At 47.0% G+C, this 19,102-nt stretch overlaps 1 protein-coding gene across 1 annotated transcript in view; it reads right to left on the minus strand.

Annotated features, from left to right (window-relative positions):
- Nucleotides 1-1,055: 1,055 nt before the first annotated feature.
- The window catches only part of LOC146177541 (neprilysin-4-like), a 192,207-nt gene continuing 174,160 nt past the window's right edge, over nucleotides 1,056-19,102 (minus strand). The window contains exons 2-3 of the mRNA XM_084581587.1: nucleotides 6,194-6,379; nucleotides 1,056-1,251 (exon numbers count right to left, since the gene is read on the minus strand). Coding sequence (XP_084437713.1) covers nucleotides 1,063-1,251; nucleotides 6,194-6,379 — 375 coding nt within the window. The 3' untranslated portion in view covers nucleotides 1,056-1,062. The remainder of the gene's footprint in view (nucleotides 1,252-6,193; nucleotides 6,380-19,102) is intronic.

Consider the following 19,102-nt stretch of genomic DNA (forward strand, 5'->3'; position numbering starts at 1 on the left):
ACAGCTGCGACGGTTCCAGCGCAAGACGCAACAGTGTTTGAACTACGCTGCTGCATTGCGTCGCCCTGCGCCCCGACGTGATGACTTTCCAAGCCTTCGCCTCTACCGTCCTGTTCCTAAAAGCCGCCCCTTGGTTCCCGCCTGCCAAGCCGACCAACGACCTCCAAGCACCAGGAAGTGTGACGTCTGGAGGACATCGACAACCGGCCATTGTGCTTCCACTGCGGCGAGGCCGGCCACATTCTGCGCCGCTTCCCGGACAGACGAATCGGCCTCCACGAATCTGCAGTCGACGCTCCACGACCACGGCCAGGTGAACGACCGCAAGAGATCGACAACTATCTGCGTAGCGGTGACATTGCGCAGCCAAGCCGTCGGTTCAGGTCCCCATCGCCGTACAGGGCCCGCTTTCCGTCGCTAGGCCTTAAATACAATGACAGTGTGCGCGGAAGGTCGCCAAGCTCACGCAGGAGAAACTAAATAGAACAACCTTTGGAGATCAGGTTGTTTCACGGCGAAAACACGAAGATCCTCTATCGCCGACGACGAGTGACGACGACGCAGTCACAATATCGCCGGTCCACAAGACGACAACCTCGACGAGACCGTGACCAGACTTCAAGTTGACATCACCGCCCAGCGACTGGGACGCACTGGGGCAAAACAGCGTTTCAAGAATAACAAGCTTTCCTAAACGGACAGTGTGAATAGCAAAGCGGCACGTTAAAACAAAGAAACGAGTTGTATTATGTAACATGAAGTATACGTTGGGACAATTTACCACCGAAATGCCCACATATATTATGCTACCCCAATGTTTGCAAGACATGCCCCAAAATGAGCCTACAGGTCTACTGAAGCAAATACAGTCCTACAGATGATCACAACAAAGCCTAATAGAAATACCAAGTAACAACACTCGAGGCGCGAACAAACAATTGACAACTCAAGAACGGGGTGAATGGCACATAACACAGTTCTGTGAACGGAGCACAGGAAATATGATAGAAGCATGGGAAGGGAAGAGAGGGAGGAACCCTTTGGAACGAGGACGCCTGTAGGTCACCTGTAGAAAGTGCACTTTTTCTTGGGGTTCATGTTGGAGCCTTCTGGGCACTTGAAGGCTTTGGCGAATGGCGCGAAGTTCGCCATCGCCTTCTTGCAGTCCCCGCCGTAAAGGTTATCAGCCTCCGTCTTTGCACAGCTGAAGAGGCAGGCGGTGATGAAGAATGTCTTCTCCTCAGTCAGTTCCTGCGAAAGATGGAGTAGCAACGATTGGGAAATGCATTGAGCTTTAACTTTGCTATTCCGAAAAATTGAGATGGTACATTTATTTCAGAGGCTCAATTTTTAACACATTATTTTGTCTCCTTGTGTTCGAATCAGCTCGAGCTTACTATGAAAAATTTTAATCCTTTATCAGCATCAGTTATGGCAAGGTTTGACACAGAAATAAATATATATATCAGTAGACTTAAACAGGTGACCTCTGTAATAGCAAACCTCGCAAACAGGCAACCTTCCGCAGCAGTTAACATGTCATTTAAAGAACAATGGGCGAGTAATACGGCAATCGGCATGCGAAATTTGAGGGCAGCTCTTTGGGTATTTTCGTCCTGCAATAGTCTCAGATAAAGAATTCAACAGAGGTAATAACACAAATTTACAATTAGGGCTTATCTCTATATAAACGCATAAGTCTCAACGGGACGAATCGTTTGGAACACTATGTAAACAAGCATTGGACCGTAATGGCCACCCAAAGGTCCGCCTTATTCACTGCTTCTAGGTAGAAAGGTCGCCGCTGCGACTCTAACCCAAGCAAGGCGCCCATGTGCTGTGCGATGTCAGTGCACGTTAAAGAACCCCATGTGGTCGATATTTCCGGCGTCCTCCACTACGGCGTCTCTCATAGCCCGAGTTGCTTTGAAACGATAAACCCCACAAACCAAAGCAAACCTAAATTAACAAACGAAGATGTTTCACCGCAGCATATTACTCAACAGGCGACACCTGCCTAGTGCCACCCCTCCAGCGTTTCCTCACTGCGCAATCCTCTACTTTCTCATCTTCTCGTTTCGCGTGTCTTTCATTTGCTGCGTTCCTTCTCTCTCTCCACCAGTAAGTATCGTCCATTTTTCATTCATGCCCTCCTCTAGCGCTCACTCCTCTTCCACTCTCACCGTAGGCTTTTTCCTCACAGTAACTACCCGCGGATTCTCTTAGCAACACTACCCTACGAGATGTAAATTCTTTAGCCCATCATACCCTTCTTCTTCCATAGTAGCCAGTGGACATCTGGCTTCCTTTCGTAGCAGCAACATCCTGAATGCGCATTCCTTTATTCTGGCAATAACCAAAATCAACGGTTGCCTTTCATGCCCTCCTCTTCCCTCTTCACTCAATATGGGAGGAATTTCAATGTTTCTGCTTTGCCACCTACTAGATATCACGAATACAATGTGATGCTTCACTGTTTTTCTGCCACAGCAATGTCAGGAACAAGTACTGTAACGCGCAATAATTAGAGAGAAGGTCGCGAGGAAAGCTCAGTCTAAGAGACGTCTCCGCAACGCTACCCTAGGCCACTCCAGCAGAAAATGACGCTGGAGTACATGTGTACACAATAACCGATATATATCTGGCAGGAGGTAGTTGGTAGGCGACAATGACGGTCACTGACAGGTCAACGGATTGCATGACGTCACAAGATGACATCACGTACCAGGGGCTGTAAACTGGGCATATACAGTGAAATGGGAGGATCAGATGACAATCGAGTTGACCGGGAGAATTGCTTCCTGAGTCACATTCCACGCCAATACTGCCCAGGCTCGTTCACACGGCTTGGTTAAAGGCCATTGTGTCTATATGGGCCGGCCTTTTCGCATAATGTGCGAATGGGATCCAGCGTGCAATACCACGCCTAGTCTACAAGGGGATGGATTCCTATGTAGAAAAGCCGTAGAGAAGGAACTATGGTTTTTTTCGGATCACAACATCTCAGTTCTTACTGTGCATCACAAATGGAAGCAAATTTTTCTTCAGATTTACAACATTTACTGACGTCTGAGTTGGCTACCACAGGAACTGTGCTAACCACCTGCAGATGTCAAGTAAAACTGGCTAAATCTTTTGCAATATGGTAATGTAAAGAATTTTTCAGGCATGTCTGTACTGGGGGTTATTTGAATTGTTTACAGGTTGTTATTTTAAACCCAGTGTGTGTTGCGCAACAGCGTCTGCACAGGTCAATTTGGGAGCAAGGCGGAAGTTTCCTACATGAAAAAGCTCCTTAAATAAGCAACTAAGCAACTAAGCAACTAAAATTCACAAATTAACTTATTTGTTTTCCTTAAGGGACTAAATTATATTAAGACTACTAACGCCGTCAACAGAAAAGCCGCGTCCAGTCATTAAATTGCATTTGTCGGCAATATCAAAAGCACTGAACAAGGTTTGAAGGTTAGGCTAAGTTCACAAGTCGAGCCAACGTTTCGATAAGTCCGCTTGTCGACAACGTTGCCTCGGCTCGCAAACTGAATCACAATTTGTTCACTGTTGTTTCATACTATGTAGTCATCACCTTTGTCTCGTTTTACTGTCTATCGCAGTTACAGATCGAACATGTAACGCCAGAAATGCGCAATTTTTTTTAGGTTAGACACCTGGAATTATGCGACGCGCAATTTAAAATGCCTTAGAAGCGGAGCCTATGGTTTAGGCAACAATATAACGCCTTATGACGCTATTTTTAAAATATGCATTGCCAGAAGCAAGCTTCCCGAGCTAAAAAGACCTATTTTTAATGTTAAATGTCTAGTACATTGGAGACCAAGAAAGAGAATTTAAAAACGTAACTCAGCATTTATGGTAACGACGAATGGGGCATTTCAGGAGCGGAGGATTTGGGATTCGGGCTTCCCGCCGTTGCCATTTTCTCGGCCACCTCTGATTCCCGTGGTAGTCACCTATATCCTCTTCTGCTGCCTGACGATGCGTAGAGGTGTGCTGAAGACTTGACTGTCCTTCGGCCACAGCTCCGTCCCGGTGTCCCACTAGCCTCTTTCTTTAGCGCCTTTGGTCGAGAGAGGACTCTCCGATATATCTCAAGGTGCATACGCTATGTTCTTATCCGGCGGCTTTTGTTCGTGTAGATCTTTCTACACTCGGGCTAGTCCGCTAGGGGCCATACCTTAAAACTCAGCTCGAGCCTGTTAATCGCATCTCAGCGATTCCTCACAGGCACACCTTGGTTTGGTCACCTACCCTCTCCAAAGAGGCTGCCCTACGGTTCCGGTGAGAGAGATCGCAGCATGACACTGGGTGCCTGCGGCGCGCAATCTTGGTAACTTTGTGCATGCATCAGAACCTTGCTCCTCGCAACCTCAAGGGACCCGGTGACTGTGTGTATCGTTGGAGGATTACGTTCAATAAACGTCACTTTGTGAGCTTGAAGGTCTATTTCACTGCAGCGGATTCCTCTACTCCCTATAAAATGTTGAGAGCACTGCCGTCTTTAAGCGTGCTCGTGGTGACAGCTGATCGGGACTAGGCATGCGCGACGCTCCAAACGCGGTGGTTGATGACCTCTGCCCTCGTAGAACCAATGCTTTCAACATACGCCGACGCCCTTACTCTAAACAAGCAGATTTTTTGACTCGTTATCAGGACGTTTACTTGCTAGCGCCCTCGGTTAGAGCATAGAAGGTTGGGGGATTGATTCCTGGTGTGAACACCATTTACTTGTTTTTCATTGTTTCTCGAAATATCATTTTGACCTTGGTCAGACCCTCAAAGTCATGCTGCCACGACGAGATTCAATGTAAGAATAATTTTAAAAGGCAGCAAGAAAAGATTACAATAAAACAACACCGGCAACGCGATGCTGCTTGTCAACTTCCTTATTTGATGACAGAGTATTGCCACATCACTCATCAGAAACCCTCACGATCGACGTTTTGCTTCTAGCATTTTCACCGTCTTTCCAGTACACTCTGAGGCTTGTGGTAGATTTCCCCAACAAAGCCAGCGGAAGATCTTTGTTGTGCTATTTGGCATGTTTAATTGTTACCAAGGCCACTCGCCTGCGTACAGATGTTTGTTTCCTTGTTTAGTGCCGTTCGAATGATCAGCATTCGGTATTTTTTTCACCTTGATAACCGCGGAAACATTACCCCGTGATGCTTTGAAAAGAAGTCTCCTGCGGTGCGCTATTTCAATGGCGTGAACCAAAATATTAAAATATGGAAAAATAAAATATATTATGACGATTCTAGTGGCTCCAAACAGGGCATGTGTGAGCGTGGGAATGGTCAGGAAGGCTAGTAGAGTCTACAAATCGTGCACCAAAGATATTGCTCGAAGTGCATTCAGGACATTGCTTATCAGAATTCCATGTTGCAAGGGAATCGTATAAGCACGAACAGGATGATGTTTCAACAATTGAACAAGAGAGCACTGATCAGCAATAATTCGGAACACCGTAACGAACCTCTCGAATACCGCTAAATTAGCGCGAACCGGAAGAGATGCTGCTGCGTTTTCAATTTCGCGTCTAAGATGAAAATGTTGCTTTGTATACGAGTCCTCGCAATAATATTTTCGTAGCCGTAAAAACATATACGGCGACAGAGAATTACTGTGGCAGGACGAGCATGGTAGATCCATGTCAGCTGCCCACCACAATTTGCCGATATTGTAGGACACCAAACACAGGTTGACTTCAAGATTTTTTTATGCTAGGCCTACCAGGGCTTCTTGTGGCTAATGTGCCAGCACACCAGCTTTGTAGCTGCCGTATAAAGGACTCTAACCTGCATATCAGCAGGCTTATGGCATGAACAAGAATGTGCTAGAATTTAGAGCGATAACCAATTGTCTCTTTCACATCACCCTTTCCACGTCTATCTGCGGTGTCGTTGTGTTCTGTGATGTCGTTTAAAATGATGCTTGAAAAATGAACACCGTAATCAGGGCACGCTTAAGTAGAGCTCAACAGAGTAATCTTCGAAAGCAACTTTTCTTTTAGTACCAAAGCAAGTAACATGCATTCGCACAATATATGCACTCAACCCTGGGTAATCTCGCGAGTTCTTGCAGATTAGTATCTTATTGAAACATGATGTGTTATTCGAATTAACAAGCTGTATATCCCTTTGAGTGACGCTTCGGTGAATCATCCCTTGCATACCTCCGATATCTGAGTGTCGTTCTCGTCAGTGTGCCATTTGAAGGCGGCGTATGCCACCTCCAAGGCAGGCACTTCAGGAAAGATGCTGGGATCGGCGCTGGTCAGACAGCCAAGAACGCGTGCCGCGTAGCGTTGCTTCACCGTCTCGCTGAGCCAAGGTGACACTATCTTTCCTTTAGGGTCAACCTGTCCGAGAAAAAGCAATAGTTAATAGGACGTCAGTGCTATATGGCTGCAGACAGGAAACCGACATGCTCTCATTCTAACCTCAAGTGTACTGATCTCAAGTAAAAACAAGAAATTTATCAGTTAGATACAGCGCAAACACGCAGCGCCCATATCTCACTCTCATGAAAGGGCTTGAGTAACACGCAGTGTCCAGTAAGTGCTAAATAGAGGTGAAATAGAGAGAGGTTACCTTAGGATCTTATATCGGTTTTAGAGGCCATGATGCTAACTTGGCCCTTCAAACCATCACTTTACATCTTTTTCATGATCATCGCCAGAGTCGCAGTTAACAGCAGCGAAGTGTAAATGTCTGCTCCATCATTGCTTTCAAATGCTGATCTAAGATGCGCATATTTCTCGGAACAGCTCTACCGTGGCGGTGTTGTGGTTAATGGATTCAACTGCTGCGGCCAAAGATGCGGGTTCTAATCCCGGCTGCGGCGGCACTTTTCGATGGAGGCGAAAAGCATGGTGCCCGTTTGCGGTGCTTGGCGAGTCCACGTTGAAGAAGCCCAGGTGGTCGACATTTTCGGAGCCTTTAACTGCTGCATTTCATAGCTTCAGTCGCTTTTAGGCGTTAAACCCCAGAAAGAAAAACAAACCGATTTCTCGTACATATATCAACATCATCAAGAGCAGCAACCCGACAGTGTCCACTGCAAATCAATATTGTCTCCTATAGGCAACCTGCGCTCCAGTTTTCTCCGTACTTCTAGAACCCCTTAGTGGCCTCCGCGCCACTAGATTATTGGGATGTTTACGGCTACCGCCACAACAGGTGCGGAAGGGCAGCTAAATTGCCTGCAAACCGTAACGATCCTGGTTCTTTTACGACATCTCGACTACGATTCCCTCGACTGAGACTACTCTTTATTCGGTTCCGCTAAAAACTAATTTTGTCCCAGTACCAAAATGAGCCAGAAGAGCAGGATTCATGCAGATGGGCAAATACGGCAGATCGTTCTGCTTCTCGTTTTTGCTCATCACGTTTCTCACTGTGGTTGTGCTTTTCTTATCTTGTGTGTAAATAACTTTGTTTTGTTGCTTGTCTGATTTTCTGAATGGGAGGGATTCAAATGAAGTCACGGGCGCTATTATGCTTTGCACAGCACAGCTTCAGCAGTGCAAGCCAGAACCGATAACCACAATCCGATTAGATATACCTGCAGCGTTTCGCCGCTTTCCTGCACCGCAAAATGACCGTGTCTGTGACGCAGGGTAATATCTCCATTCTGAACTAAGAATGCGGTCTGAAGTTGGCGAATGTCATATTCGCATGATATTCTGCTCCGCGTTCGAGCATCACACTTCTGAGCGTGGCTGGCGCTCTGCATAGGCCATTGAGTTATGAGTAGTCAAAGTGAACAACAGAGCGTAAAGGCTGACATGACATGCGTGTCTATATATAGCTGGACTGTTGCTACTACCTGGATGGTAAACCGACAACCAATTCGTAAGCGGCGCGCACTATTTTGTACTTTGTGGGAAGTTCTAGGAGGGACGTAATAAAATGGACATACGTTTCCAATGCTTCCTCCAGTCATCTGTCACAACTCCCCTAATGATGCCCCAAGAATTTTCAGAACCAAAGTATGTGTGCCCCGCTTGAAAAGAACGCCTTGCATACTTTTCGCTTCCTGCTTGCCTTGAATTATATATATATATATATATATATATATATATATATATATATATATATATATATATATATATATATATATATATATATATATATATATATATATATATATGAAGGGGGTTGAAGCTCGAATGGGTCCGGTAGGGCATAGACTTAAGGTAGGTGACACACGGTAGAAAAAACAACACTTTATTCCGACGTTTCGGCCGGGGTCCGGCCTTTGTCAAGGAATGTAGCTACATTCCTTGACAAAGGCCGGACCCCGGCCGAAACGTCGGAATAAAGTGTTGTTTTTTCTACCGTGTGTCACCTACCTTAAGTCTATATATATATATATATATATATATATATATATATATATATATATATATATATATATATATATATATATATATATATATATATATATATACTCGAGGTTTCTGTCCTTACTGAGCTCGCCTTAGGACACCTGCGTTACCGTTTGACAGATGTACCGCCCAGTCAAACTCCCCGCCTGACACTGTCCTCGGAACAGATCGTGCAGCACTTCCGCAACGCCCCGAAGGGATCACGGGAACCCGCACTTGGCGCTAGAAGCGTGGACAACACATTTGTCCGCTTTCCGCTCCACTGAGTAAGTAAAGAACGATGAGAGTAGTGGTATTTCACTGACGGCTACGAGGACCCCGCCGAAACGAGGCCGTATCCCGCGACCTCCCACTTATGCTACACCTCTCATGTCTCTTCACAGAATCAGATTAGAGTCAAGCTCAACAGGGTCTTCTTTCCCCGCTGATTTTGCCAAGCCCGTTCTCTTGGCTGTGGTTTCGCTAGGTAGTAGATAGGGACAGTGGGAATCTCGTTAATCCATTCATTCGCGTCACTAATTAGATGAGGCATTTGGCTTTTTTTTTTTTTTGCGGTCCTCCCCACCTCCCGCCTTGACCCCCCGCGAAGGACGAGACTGCCCTCGGGGAGCCAATGCGCCGCGCACAACCAATGGAGTTGGAAGGCGAGACTAGCGCGAGAATAAGAGGAACGTATGCACATTGTTCCAGGGCAGTAGTACCCTCGATGTTAGAATGTGTGTGGGATTGGTGAAGTGGAGGTCCCCACACTCAGCACCTTTTGAAGGCCGTCATACATTGGTGCACGCGGAAACCGCGAACCCCCCCCCCCCCCCCCCCCCCCTCTGCAGGCAGCGAAGTGTTAGAATCTTAAAATCATTCTGGGAAAAGCCGAGGTCACGCAGAATCGACACTGTCGCAGGTGCCCAGACCCCACGATACGATATTGTCACCGCCGAGAGTATCGGCTTGGAATTTCCAGGCTGTTGCGCAATTAAATTTGGAATTGCGTATTTGAGGGATTTGATGTCGTGAGCAAGGGCTATGGACACTCCTCGCCCACCTACCACTTGGGCATCGAGAACGACAGTTTGGCCATCTCTTGTGAGGACAAAGTCCGGTATCTTTCTTCCCTGAGTGGTACGGTAGTGAGGGCCAACGGCGACCCTAAATCCCAACTCCTTAGCCCTTCCGGCAATGTAGTGGACAATGCTGTCATGGCGAGTGGTGCGGGTATGACAGTCCTGTGGCAAATCTGGATTAACATGCCACAGGGTCTCCGGGGCCGAGCACCCTGCTCGGCACTGAATATACTCATTTCCACCCCCCCCCCTCTTCGTCCGGGCAAGGACTGGCATGCAGTTAAAGCGGAACTTAATGATGTCGATGAAGTCCCTGCCACATAACAACGATGTTCCTTCCCTGATCCAAGTGCATACTCCAGGGGCATTACCTGCGCCCCGCAACGCTGCGCCATGCACTCAAGTATAGCTGTTGCCGCCAATAGTCCTTATCTTCTTTGCAGTGTCCAGCTGCACCTTGTTATAAAACGACATGCGCACCTTCTCCAACTCATCTGTCATGAAAGTCCTGGAGAAGTTCTCCCTACAGGATTCATTTTCAGAGCTTTCCATTGTGGCCATCCGTCGTAATCGCAGGCATGGCACCGTGGTACGCATGGACATAATTCCAAGACCTCCATCAGCTACTGGTGCATGAAAGATGGGATGTGCAATATCATGTGGAAGGCGTAACCACCGCCGCACAGCCGCCCGGCCAGCCTTGTCCGGTTCAGTTAGCATTTTGATTAAGGCCGGGCCAAGCACGAGCCTATGAAGAAACCGAGGTAGTAGATAGGTGCGGAGCACCACCATGCGTTGCAGCGGCTTCAGAGGCGCGGCACGTACGCGCTGCAGACGTTGTTTCAACTCAGTCTCTATCCTTGTTGGCTTCATTCCCATCGGAGTATAAAGGAGACCGAGATACCTCCATGATGTCTCGGTCGTCGCCGCCGGAATGATATTGGTGCCGATATGGAACCGATAGTCTGGTTCAATTTTTGTTATTTTTCTTTTCGCATCCGGTGGGATAGAAACTGTGAGGCTTTTCAGAGCATTTATCTCCAGGCCTCTCGGACCGAGATATGCAAACAGATTATCAGGGAGGTCCTGGAGACCTTCAGGTGTCGATGCAAGCAAAACCAAATCGTCGGCGAATGCTATAGCATTGACCGCCAGCGAGTCACTTCTGAAGGAAATACCTGCCGGGCACGACGCCTGCCAGCCATCAATGACTAAGTTAAAGAGCATAGGAGACAGGGGGTCTCCCTGTCTCACTCCGCGAGTAGGCTTGGCGTATAATGATGCCCCCTGAAAAGTCAAGTCTGTGTCGGCCGTCTGGTAGAAATTAGAGATGTACTTAAGAAATTGTGCGTCCACACCCTTCCTGGAAAGTCCTTCAAGTATAGCTTCTTTCGTCACCCGATCGAATGCCTTGGCGATGTCAAGCAAGGCCATGTACAATGGTCGGTATCGGTGCCGAGCCTCGTGAAGCCCCCCCGCCAACAGGTACACATTCTCAGCACACCCGTCGACGGGGATGAATGCCCTTTGCCTAAAGTCGAGGGGGACTTCCCTCTGTAACCGAGCGGCAAGCACTTTATGAAATAGCCGGACCAAGACCGGGGCGACCGTAATGGGCCGAAAATCCCCGGGCTCCCTCGCATCGTCTTTCTTCGGGCTGAAAATGGTACGGGCATCCCTGAGGCAAACAGGGAGACGCCCGACAAACATAATAAGGGTCAGGACGACCTTAAGGACAGGCACCGGCACTGCCCTAACATCTCTCTCTGTGAAAGCATCTGGTGCAGGCGCCGAATTTAGTTTCGGCATTGCGTCATTTATTTCTTTGGTCGTGATTGGCTTGAAGAGAGAGACCTCACGGGCTTCTATCTGCTCCAGTCTTAGCTCCACTGAAGGGTGTGGCGCCTCCATAACACGCTTCCAGGTCTCTAAAAAACGTGAGGGGTCTTTCACTGTGGCCACTTTAGAGCCATCGAGAATGTCCCTTGCACAGGTACTTTGGTTCTTCTTGAAGGCCGTCTGGGTTCGAGCGTACTCAATCCTTCGCCTCTTCCTTCTACTGTTAACATGTGTGCTTCCCTGGCCACGTGCTGAAGGGGAAGCGCACTGCGGCCGCTCATCGTGAAAGAAGTTGTCTCGTAGGTAATTATTTAGTGGTAGCATTATGTTCTCACCGTCACGGTATAGCTTTCCCAATGTCCACAAGGAATCGGCTGCAAAGGACCTGGGACAGGGCTTGTTGAGCAGAGCTACGAGCTCCTCCCTCAGTACATCATGGGGAGTAGTCACCTCCCGAACAGCAGACGGACCAGTTGTTGCACCTTCTTCTCCCCAAGCTTCCTGCTCCTCTGGAAGGGGTTCTAAGTCCGTAGCCATGAGGGACTGGACTAGCCTCTTATATTAAGGCTGCCGTCTGTGCGATTTAATGCTGTCCAGTGTCCGTTGCTTAAATAATTTGAGCAGGCGTTCATTCATATTGTATACATGTTTATGTTGCTGCTTAGCCTCCTTGACGATCTGAACCCCCCGTACTGCCATTCGATGATTTTCCTCAGGTGTCCATCGAGGTTTCGTCTTGGAGATGTTTATATCGGCATTGTTGGAAGCTAGATGGGCATGCTTTCTGTGGAGGCTCAGCCCAACCTTTGTTTTAAATGCCCTGCCACATTCACGGCAAATGTCATGCGTCGGTAAGGGCTGTGAATCGTCTGAGTCCGAACTACATACCTCTCGCCGCAAGGCATCCAAACGGCGAGCCCTTGCAGTTGACACTGATGAGCTCGTGCCCTGTCTCGTTGTCAAAATAGGTATCTCGTCATCGCTACTGCTGCTGCTGAAAACACGTGCGCGTCGGGAACCCGGGCGTCCAGTGACTGCTTCGTCCCCAGAATCAATGGGGGAAGAAGAATCATTCTCAATTGCATCAGGTGGGGAGGACCTCGCGAAGGCGGATTGATCAGCGCGGTGTGGAGAAACCAACCCTGCTTTATCCACTTCCTGAGTGGACCCTACTCCACTACGTCTGGGATACGCACCAATCAGTCTCCACTCCTCCAGAGACAACCCCACCTCCTGGTCACGGCACTGGCCGAAAATCGCGTCTGCCTGGGCGAGGGCTCACACAACCCCGTCTGCCGGGGCGGGAGAAAGAAAAATTGCGCCTGCAGGGGCAGAGCCCCTAACAGACACAGAAAGACTTCTCTCAACAATCACTTCATGGAGAGATTTTCGTGGGAGAGCCCGCATTGGCACCCGCTCTGCTGAACTCGACACATCACCCAAGGCAGGTATGGAAGCACTCCGATTCACCGCAGTCTCAGGATTATTAATTGCGCCATCCCGAACTGCGGGATGTGCCGCCACACCCAACCAGAGTGTGCTGGTGTACTCAGGGGGTCTCCCTCGCTGGCTACTTGCACGCCGACTATCTGTGGGTTCCGGGCTATTAATTGTGGCGCGGTCCACAATCACAGTTCGCGCTTTCGCCAGGAGTTCAGCCCCCTTTTCCACCAATGGTACTAACACCTCTGCATCTGTTCCGCGGAGCACAATAGAATCACCACTTCCACTCACTAGATCCATTTGACGCGGATCGTGCTTTTCATGGGCATGAATCATGGTATGCCATTCACCGCTCACTTCATTGTCAGCAATATATTCGGAGGCCTTTGGGCCTTCCTCTTGGGATCCCAGGCCTCCTCCTCCCTCCGACTGATGCGTGTTCCAGTCCCCAGTGTCTTGTCATAGTCTATGTCTCTGGGTTGACCTCTATGATCCTCAGTTTCTCTCATTGCCCGTGCCCGGGCCCTAGGGAGAACACATAGAACTTCATCACTCCGACCACCAAGGGCGGCCGGAGCAACCTCAGGTCTGGCGACATGCGCACCACAATCCCTTCGGGGAGCCAGGACCTTACTACCTGAAGGGGCCAATGCCCTTACTTTCTGGTGCCCCACTACACCATCATCCAACCTAGCCAACACACCCTTATGCATTTTGCCTTTGTGAATTGTCAGACCATTCCGCGTGGCAAAGGTTTTGCCACAGAACACGCATTCTGCAGGGGAAGCCCCAGAGCTCCCGCCTGCACCAGAAGGCCCCACTTCCACGTCACCACATACTGCTCTTGGAGCAGCCGCCGCTTGACGGCTGCTTTGATTTTTCTTATTTTTACTCGTAGCGCCAAGATGAGAATTAGACTTGCTAGGCCCCTGCAACCTACCTCCTAAGATAGGAGAGCCCTTGGCCAGAGGGGGTCTTCCACCCAAGTACCCCGTTACTTCCCTTTAGCCTCAGTGGCCATTAGGTCACTGCCCAAGCAGCACGCCGTCAATGGACCTCCAATGGTCCAATATTGGGATATATTGGTCGCAATATTGGTCAATATTGGCGTCTGATTCTGGCGCACAAAGAGCCAAGATATATGCCAACCAATTTGAATGGCTCTCCTATCAAAACCAGTATTGGCATACTACCTTGTTTACTGGCATTCAACGGCACTCAATGGCTACTCAATATCTTCCACCCAAGCTCACTCACTGGTTGTTATATCACGGCCATCCCGCCAAGCTCGCTGGCCATCCAATGTCTTGTATCCATGCTTATTCACTGGATATTCACAACTTGCATCCAGCCAGATTTATCGGCTACCCAATATTCCCAATCCAATCTTGCCCAGTGGTTTTGCATTATTGGCATCCAGCAAGAGCAATTGGCAATCCGGCTAGTTGCTTTTTCGTGCTATGACTAATAGGCACCTGCAAAGCCATCCCCTTCTTATGCAGTGCAGATATTTTTTATGCAGCTTTTTATTTAAATAAAGCATGCTGAGGATATCCATGCACAGAAATTAATACAGCTGAAAGGTTCACTGCATGGTGATTTATTAGGTGTGCACGTGTTACAGGGCATGGAAACATTTAGGCAGAACTCTTAGACTTCAGTGCTCCTCCTGTCTTTGCGTCCCTTGGCAAGGTGTTCTCAGGTCCCAGGTTGGAGGAAGGCGCTGCGTTCATCGCAGCTTCTTTTGTGGTCGGTTGTAGGGGCAGCAGCTCCATGCAGCCTTTAAAGATATGGACTTGAGCAGCGTGCATAACAATGTATTTCCTTTCGCAGATGGCACCTGGAAATAAAAGCAACATTCATAAATCCCATTAAGACAGAAAACTTTTGGAAAGTGGAAGTGCAGCTAGACCGTGGAGTAAAAATGCAAAATAAAGCACTATCTGTTGGCCCTCAGGCAACTTTCTTGTCTGATTTACTCAGCTTGAAATAAGCTGCATGCTCAGTGAGGCCGGCCATATTAACTTGGTTACATTGGTTGCGACATCTGGCAGTGCACGGCTTCCCATGTGGATGTGTTGTTGACGCTGGAAACATAAAACAAAATGATATTTGCCGTTATCTATTCGTTAAACGGTAGTCAGTGCTTGCCCCCTTATACTTGTAGTGCCTTTGTGATCGAACACCTGTAGAAGAAAGACGTCGTCATAACTGGAAGCTTCAAATCAATAGCTTTCCTTTGAATAGATTGCCGCAAGAACTAAAAAGAAACTACAAAGGAAAAAAACAGATTCAAAAAATGGTAGTCGCACTCCGACCGCGGCTGCTAAATTTAGTGTGCAGCGCATCATTGCTGCAAACAGAACGTTTTAAAAGTTGTCAAAGCTGCAGCCAAAACAACGTACGACACAGATGCTTTGGGGTTTGTATGATACACTCGAACTGAAAAAATAAAGAAATCCGTAACTTAGCATCACGTTTGTTGTGGGAACAAGTTTGTACGTGTGATAAAGTATACGAACTATGGTAGCAACTGTAAATAACCTATTTTAAGCGGCTATTTTCTGACACTTCTACTACTCGGAATTAGCGCAAGAGAAAGATCAAACACGTGAAAAGCTACGCGTCGTTTAGACCATTCCAATAGCGCATTCATAACGGCAAATTACAATAATAAATATTCGCTCGCAACTAAAAATCATGTCCCAGAAAGCTAGACTTAACTCTGAGTTTTGAATATAGTTTGTAAAAGAAACTGACCACTTCAGACACACAACACACGCGCGATGAAGTTGTAACCTGAAAATCACACAAAACACGCGTCATGTTTTACAGGACCACGTTTTCTTTTGCAATACAAATTGGCCACATCTGCGCCGTAAATTTTGTCATTATGACCAGAGTTTATGCATACAAAATAGTGCGCTGAAAATACAGTTCAGAACTGACGGCGTGGTGCGGTCGAAATAAATGACTTTCCGTTCTCGCAAGCATATCGGTTATTGACATGATGATCAAGGCTGACAACATAGTGCACCAAATAATGCAAAAAAAAAGTATCTTACCATACGGCTAGCGCAGATTTGCAGACCTCAGTTGCAACAATCCAAAATGAATGCTGCCACTCAAAGTACATCCCAGGGATCTGATGCTTTATACACCTGGTAAGAAAAAGTAGCGATCTTTCAAGGAGACAAAGCAAGAAATAATCTCAGAGAGCTCAGTTATGAACAAACAACTTAAAATGCTGGTGGTACTCACAAATATCCTCTTTCAGGCATGGCCATTAAAACGAATCGGAAGTTTCAGAAGGATTGGTTTTTCGGTTCTGCTGTCCAAAGCTGCGGGAGCTCGAGCAGCTCGAGCCGGTGGGGATTGTGTGGCCGACCAGACGCCTCTGAATCAGCGGCTTGTGTCGAGTTGTGAGGCACGGTTGGAAGGGGGCAGAAGGATGGTTGTGTTTTCTCTCCCTCTTTTTTTTTTTTGCTTGAGATCTGTCGAAAGAGTAGGCATAAAGCTCGAAAGGGGGTGAGAGAAATGAAAGAGGTCCCGCAGGACCACGTGAGCCCAGAAGGCTGCCGGCCAGGAAAGTTGGCGGGAAGGAAGGGAAGAGTGAGGGGGAGTAGAGTGGGGGGCATTGTGAGCAAAGCCTGCCTAGCCAGGAGGAAAGAGAGGGCAGTGAAGGTCGCTGCCCTTCCGCGATGACTGCTTTACGGGGAGAAAAGGCTACAAGACGGGAAGTTGAAAGCGGTTTGGAGAATAGCTTTAGTCAAGGCCCTCGGGCGGAGAGGCGACAAAAGGACGCGAGAATGGAAACCACATGTTCTTTGCGCCAAGCGTGTGAGGAGGAATGCGCAGAGTTTTGCCCTTGGCTTCGCTAAAACAACGAGGAGTGCGTTCGGAGCACTTTGGCAACTTTGGTCGCCTCGACTGTTGGCTCGGTAACATTTTCAGTGGAATGATAATTTCGCTACATTTTTTTTTGTTAATGCAAAATACTTTTCACCTCATAGTTTCAAATAATAATCATATACGTAAAACAATCTTCAGTTCTCACGGAATCATCCTCGGTTCGAACAAATGTACATATTTTTTTTTTTTAATAAAGATGGCACACAGGTCGCTGTTCATGACGGAGTGCTCTTGAAACGTTATCACGCGCAACTGAGCGATGCAACAGCCCGTATACTTGCTGTATTCCTATTAAGGAAAAGAAAAGCGAGAACGACCATAACTACGACTACTTCAAGGTTAAAAATTCCCATCTTATTCTTTTTATTTTTTTTCAAATCAGGTGGACATTTAGAGCAAGAAAAAATCCGCGTAGAACTAAACGTGGGCATATCAAGAAATACAAAATACTCGACGAGCTAAGATCTGAAGAACTAAATTTGCAGTAAAGAAAAAATAGAAAGAAAGCAAGGGTCAACATTGACACTATATTTACGAACTTGGGACAAGGTTGTCCTCAGAAAGAAGCGCGGTAGAATCATCTTTCAGCCCGCGGAAGCAGCGCTTGTGAAAGTGGCAGAATATTTCACAAAGAAACCCTAATTCTCAATCATGTGTTAAATTCTTCTAGAGTGGTGTTCTCTAAAAATGCCTCAAACTGCTGATGTAACGCACTCGCATTACTTTTAATATATATGAATTGCAATTAGCTGCCTGGTTGACATGATGGGATAGAATTATTTAGTTCTCTGAAGGGAAACGCCTTCGGTGCGGTGATTATATGGTTGGATAATAAGGCAATGAATGTTTGAAGAATAGTTTCTGAACAATGTTTAGGAGAGCGCTGTCAAACGCTGTGATCAAATGCATCATTATGAGCCATATATTACAGCTTTCGAACAAAAATAACTTCCGTAAAGAACATCGTTATTATGCAATTTCAATTTTGTTACCATATATGCTGGCGACACATGTGCGCGCATTCATTACACTGTAGGTAATTGTTTTAAATTTTTATTTTTTTTTCGTTTGCCTTGCCCCATGCAGTGCTGTTGATTTTTTTAATTATCTTTTACATGTACACTACTTTTTGGCATTGTGCGATTTACGTCGCATTAGAATACGAACCATTCCAGGACAGTTCAGATTTGTTTTCCTGTCAAGTGAATTAGCTAGACATAGCGTAGAATATATGTTGCTTGTATTTTTTCTTTGAGCTGAAATATTTTATGCGCTGCTGCACCGATGGCCAAAGTCGTTCAGTCTTTGTCCGTTGCTGAAGCCCACAGCAGAGCGCAAAAGAGTACAGTACAAATTTGTGTTTAGTAGATATTAGAACTCGAAGGCCCTGAAAGCAGCCCAACATATCTGTCTATAAGAACAGCTAGTACTGAGGCGTGGTATAGTCGGTGCTGATGCTGAATGCCGGAAACAGCTAGGGTAATGGCGAGTCATGCAGTGCGTGTTTGATTGGCTAGCGCGATCGATCTCTCCCACCTCGGCTTAGCTTGAACATGTTGGGTTTCTTTTCATCACGTAAAAAAAAGGCGGAAGTAGTGATGCTACGCGTGCGTGTTTCCAATCATGGACAAACGTTTACAGGATGTGGATTCACCGGATATATTCGATCGTTTCTGCGTTTACAATCCAAACGTGTTTGTTCAAGCGACTCACACGTTCTGTTGCGTTCTTTGCATTTGAGTACCTTGCGTTTCTTGACTGCGCAAGATTTTTTTCGCGGACACGCATCTATTAAACGTTTGCTTGTCAGATCAGATGTGTGCTCGAGCGTGCGCGTATGCTTGTACTCGTATGCGTATAAATAGGCCCATGGAACGAAATCCCGTGCGCGAGAGTTGTGCGCGAGATGTGTTCGAGATCTGTGCATGGATTTATCTGTGCATCGGATCTGTGCATTGATGTGTCAATCACTTTCAATCATCCTGATTTGACGAGATCATAAAAACAAATCGTCTCCACCGGGAATCGAATTCCTAGCCTAGTTAACGCTTTAACCAACTGCGCTAAACCCAGGATCGCGAAACTAGCACCGTACGTAATTCTCATTGTCTACCGTGAGGATAGCGGCGAGAATGACGCTGCAATTAGTGATAATGACAATGATGACAGAATCAATAGGAATGACGCTGCGTTTAGTTGATAACGGTAATGATACGTAATGCACCGTATGCAGTAGCATTAATCTCGCCTTCGCTAATTTCTGCAGTGTAGATTACACGTGCTGTCAGAATTTTTTCAACACTTGGCTAAAGTTTGGAACACTATCTGTGTTAGCTACGTCCACGCGTGATCGACATCCGGGCCTCTAGTCTGCAGGAATTGTCTCGAAAATATTATATGCAGAATTTTACATAACAATTAATTGTGCCTAAAGTCG

This window comes from Amblyomma maculatum, chromosome 10 (assembly GCF_055883805.1).
Source record: "Amblyomma maculatum isolate TAMU_Amacu chromosome 10, ASM5588380v1, whole genome shotgun sequence".
Lineage (NCBI taxonomy): Eukaryota > Metazoa > Arthropoda > Arachnida > Ixodida > Ixodidae > Amblyomma > Amblyomma maculatum.